General features: G+C 38.9%; 1 protein-coding gene across 1 annotated transcript; it reads right to left on the reverse strand.

Moving 5' to 3' along the window:
- Nucleotides 1-355: 355 nt before the first annotated feature.
- On the reverse strand, nt 356-3,864 carry LOC123042796 (WAT1-related protein At5g64700). Its single transcript, XM_044465175.1, has 7 exons — nt 3,673-3,864; nt 3,533-3,595; nt 2,688-2,804; nt 1,510-1,750; nt 1,248-1,406; nt 1,011-1,159; nt 356-930 (listed from the first exon to the last, which is right to left on the reverse strand). Exons 1-7 carry the CDS (start codon nt 3,843-3,845, stop codon nt 717-719), a joined length of 1,116 nt encoding a protein of 371 aa, XP_044321110.1. The 5' UTR covers nt 3,846-3,864; the 3' UTR covers nt 356-716.
- Nucleotides 3,865-4,269: the final 405 nt, after the last annotated feature.

Here is a 4,269-nt window from a genome sequence, read left to right on the forward strand (position 1 = left end):
CGTCCGCCACAACACTAGCACGGCAAGGCGGCGTCTCCCTCCCTCCTGCGGTGGCCAAGCTCAAATCAACATCAGGCCGCAAATCTTCCTCCATCCAAGACACTAGCCACCGCCCAAAAAACGGCTAACTCGTGGCTCCGTCCCACATGTCTCCCCGCGGGTGGCCATCCCAGGTCCGGCACACCCTCCCCACCATCACCACACGGGAACACTGCCAAGGGAGCACCTTTCCCGGGGTCACCAGTCGCGTCATCACGGAGTCACAATAGCACGCGTTCGCAACGGTCAAAATCTCCTCTCCTCTACAACAAGAGCTCAAAAGCAAAAACTTTCTTGAAGCCGTGAACAAGCAATTAAAGCTGCTATATATAGCTGGCTGGCAGTAAACAGTAGTCGCTCCATTTTCATTTGCTCTGCATATTAGCTTTGCCTCAAGTCAAACTTTGTGAACTTTGACCAAATTTATACAAACAATTATTAATCCAGAATACCAAATCAATAGCATTAGAATTAACATTGAATATATATTTATTAATGTGAAAGTTTATATTATTTTCTATAAATTTGGTCGAACCTTATAAAGTTTGACTTTGGTCAAAGCTAATGTGCGGAGCAAATAAAAATGGAGGGAGTATTACAGATATGTGAACAGCTTCTGGTGGGCAGACCCAAGGCAAAAGCTCTTCTACACCTAACAATGTTTGCTGCTCACCGTTTCATTTGGGTGCATCAGTCCTCTCTTTCGAATCAGGCACTGGCTTGATTGAATCCCGCGTTGCTGGAACTGGTGCACCGCTTTCTTGTTCCTCCAAATCTAAGCACGATCCATTTTCTCCGCTACCTCCTTGCTTGCAGAGAGCTACTTGCTCTATTCTCTTCCCCCAGAGAACATTGTACAGGCCAGCAACCATGAGCACGCCACTTATTACACTGTTCATCAGTAGAAGAAAAAATGAAGATATTTTTGGGTGTAGTACTTCTGTCTAACAAGCAAACATTAAGAAATGCACCTTCCAAGGCTGACCGGTTCTCCTATGAGTAGTGACAGAATGACCGTGATAACCAAAGTCAGGGGTACTGTCATGGACAGGAATACTGGGCCGCACCTGCCGATTACCCAGATTTGCAGGTAATTTACCAGTGCGGAAACAAATACGCCCTACAAATGAAGTAATTGACAGAGATTAGGATTTTTGTTCTCTAATGAATCAACGATTTGCTGCCACCGAGGGGATTTTTATACTTACACAATAGACGATGGCGACAAGACCTACATCCAAGCTCAGCTTCCATCTTGAAAAGTCTCTCTCCATGGCTAGAGCCATAAAAAAAGATTGAACGGTCGCAAAGACAATCTGAAGGCTAGTGTTAAGCAGTATGGATGGATACTCCTCCAGCAATGGGCCCTAGAAAGCAACATACAGGCTAAATTTAGGATGGATAAATTAGCATCACAACATGCCCACACACACTTCATTGTGTAACCTGTGCACACAGCGAGATGCATACCTGAAACACTGTCCAAAGAGCAAACAATACAGTCGCAAGAGACTGCAGGAGAATTCCCAATATCCAGCTCCTTGAGGGATGAGTATCAACTTGACTAGCGTGGTGAAAAAGAGGGTAATGGACAATAGATTTGAGCTCCGGTCCTTGGTATAGCGTTAGGACAGTAACACCAGCCGCACAGAGCACTATACCAGAAACTTTCATAATCCCATGGAAGCGCTTTAATTGCAAAGACTCCATTCTACCATAAGGAGAAGAACAAATCACTCCCTATTACATGGAATTTTTATCATAAAAGTTCACATTGTATATAAAGCAAGTCAAACTAATTTTCAGTCCCACTATCTTTACTACACCATATTCATCAATGCACTCACATATACACTAAAGTACATATGTTTAGACTACTAAATACTAATGGTAATGATCAGAGTTGGTGGCCGTGCCTTCACTTCTTAAGTTATTAGTAATTACCACAGCTATCACCCAGTCAAAAAATATTACCACAGCTCTCATCCTTTTTTAAGAGGATGTACAAATGGTTGATTCGATTTATAGGGCGTATTTTTTAGATCATGTTTCTAAAGTATGTACGAACGCATGGACTGTCTGGCACAAGCATTTTAACCACTGTAATATATAACAGGAAATAACTTCCGTAGCAGCACGAGCATTTAGATCATAATTTTTACTAAATTCGAAGAAGTGCAATAAACAAATTTCACAATGGTACTCAATTAGTGCGGACAAAAAAATTGGTACACCCTAATAAGTTAGGGCTGTTGGTCAAATGTCAGATGAACATAACCAATAGGAACTGATTAGCACTCCTACTATGTATTATTAATTATAAATCACTGTACTATTTTATGGCAGAAAAAATAATGAGAGAGAAAGTTACCACTCAAAGGTGTTATCTCCACCCTTTACAACACTTATAGGTGATACTTCCAATCGTTCCACACATAACTCAGCTAGTGATATCATCTGCTCCCACTCGCACTTAGTTTGATGACATATTTAAATTGTACTCCCTCCGTCTCATAATATAAGACATTTTTGCAAGCTAACATAGCTTGTAAAAACATCTTATATTGTGGGACGGAAGGAGTATTTACCACAAGGCAAAGAAAAAACTAGCCTTAGGAAGGAATTCAGTTATCATTAATAACACATACCCCAACAGAAGAGCCAAAATAAAAGTTAAAACTGGCAGGAGATTTATTACTGCAGAAGCAGAAGCTGCTGAAGCATATTTGAGGCCAACACATGATATGTTAAAAGGAGCAGACATCCTGGGGAAATGAAACAAGAGTATAAGATGTATAACATTAATAAAACAAATGAATCAGTTTAACTAAGAAATACCAAATGGTCTATTGTACAATGGAAAAAAGATGGTATGGTTAATACAATAACTATTTCCATAATTCTTAGCTTTGCACAACACTTCCGTAGAAAGTTGATCAGTTAACCTAAGAAAATACCTACTTTCCCCACAAAGATGAACAACAATTTTTGCAATTAGTGTAACAATTGGAAATATATATTAAAACTGGTAAAACTGATATTCTCTGCCGGAAAGGACAGATTGCCATTGACGAAGGTGATGAATGCATTGAATAAGCGAAGAAGCACGAAGCAGAGCTTTCTTCAGAGTTAGCAACGGTAGTTCGGATAGCAAAGCACCAGCAAGCGGATAAGGCTACTACACTAAAACCAAAATGACCGAGCAAGGAATTAATGAAATAAAGGGAATTTGTATATTGCAAGGGCACACAAAAGAGTTTCAAGCATATAAAGTTTGGATAAGAACAAATATAATGATACAGTTATGGTATTGGATAGATATCTAACAACTGCATGTCACCATTCTCGCATTAATACTCTCATCCCAATAAAATACAAAAATTATGAGAAAATAATGCACTGTTGCAAATAATATTTTTAATCTAACAGTGCCATTTGATAAACAAGAATAACAAAAGTATAAAAACATTTCTGGCTTGTAACTTTGACCTACCCATATAATGCATGCACAAATAGCTTCACACAGAGTTTGTATGACATTTGTGGGGCAGTTTTCCTGCAAAATAAATCTCAGTGCATGCTTCCTAGATGACATCCAGAACTAGGTAACTAAGAAGCCAAAACTCGGCATACCTTTCAATCGCAAAAGCAATGGGCAGTAAGAACATTGTGGCTATTGCATGCCTGTAGAAATTAAGAACATATGTACTTGTACCTTGGTTAAAAGCAGCTTTGGTAAGTATATGCATAACTCCATAGATAAACCTTAAGAGAAATGAAACAACATAAGGTGCTGTGTTGCCCATTACTATCGTTTGTTAGAACTTCAAAGATGATTGCTTATATACCACTACTTGCCCTTCAAGACACGTCAAACATTCGGCATCAGGATAATTAATCAAACCCTCACTGTCATAAGGTTAGTTCAGATACGACTCATAATCCACTTGAGCAAAATATATTTTATGTATGCTTTACTATGTACATACCACACAAGTCACTCACTTTAATCAAGGTTAAAAAATGGCATCAAACTCTTTTTAGGTCTAACAAGTTGGTTACATCATACCAGCAGAGCATATATTTCAACAAATTAGGTATATCAGTCACAAGGTGCTTGTGTACTTATTAGAATGCATGATGCATCCAATCAAAGCATATAATGGCATTTATTTGAATAATCCAGCACTTGAACATTATTATGACACGAATGGAAAGTCATGTATACTG

The sequence above is a fragment of the Triticum aestivum genome, chromosome 2B (assembly GCF_018294505.1).
Source record: "Triticum aestivum cultivar Chinese Spring chromosome 2B, IWGSC CS RefSeq v2.1, whole genome shotgun sequence".
NCBI classification, from domain to species: domain Eukaryota; kingdom Viridiplantae; phylum Streptophyta; class Magnoliopsida; order Poales; family Poaceae; genus Triticum; species Triticum aestivum.

Excerpts from the sequence above, each read along its gene's own strand:
- LOC123042796 (XM_044465175.1), bottom strand. The coding sequence starts at position 3,845 with ATGGGCAACACAGCACCTTATGTTGTTTCATTTCTCTTAAGGTTTATC. Across the intron at positions 2,805-3,532 it reads TTTGTGCATGCATTATATGG|GATGTCTGCTCCTTTTAACA; the intron begins GTAGGTCAAAGT and ends TCATTTCCCCAG. Across the intron at positions 931-1,010 it reads GAACCGGTCAGCCTTGGAAG|TGTAATAAGTGGCGTGCTCA; the intron begins GTGCATTTCTTA and ends ACTGATGAACAG.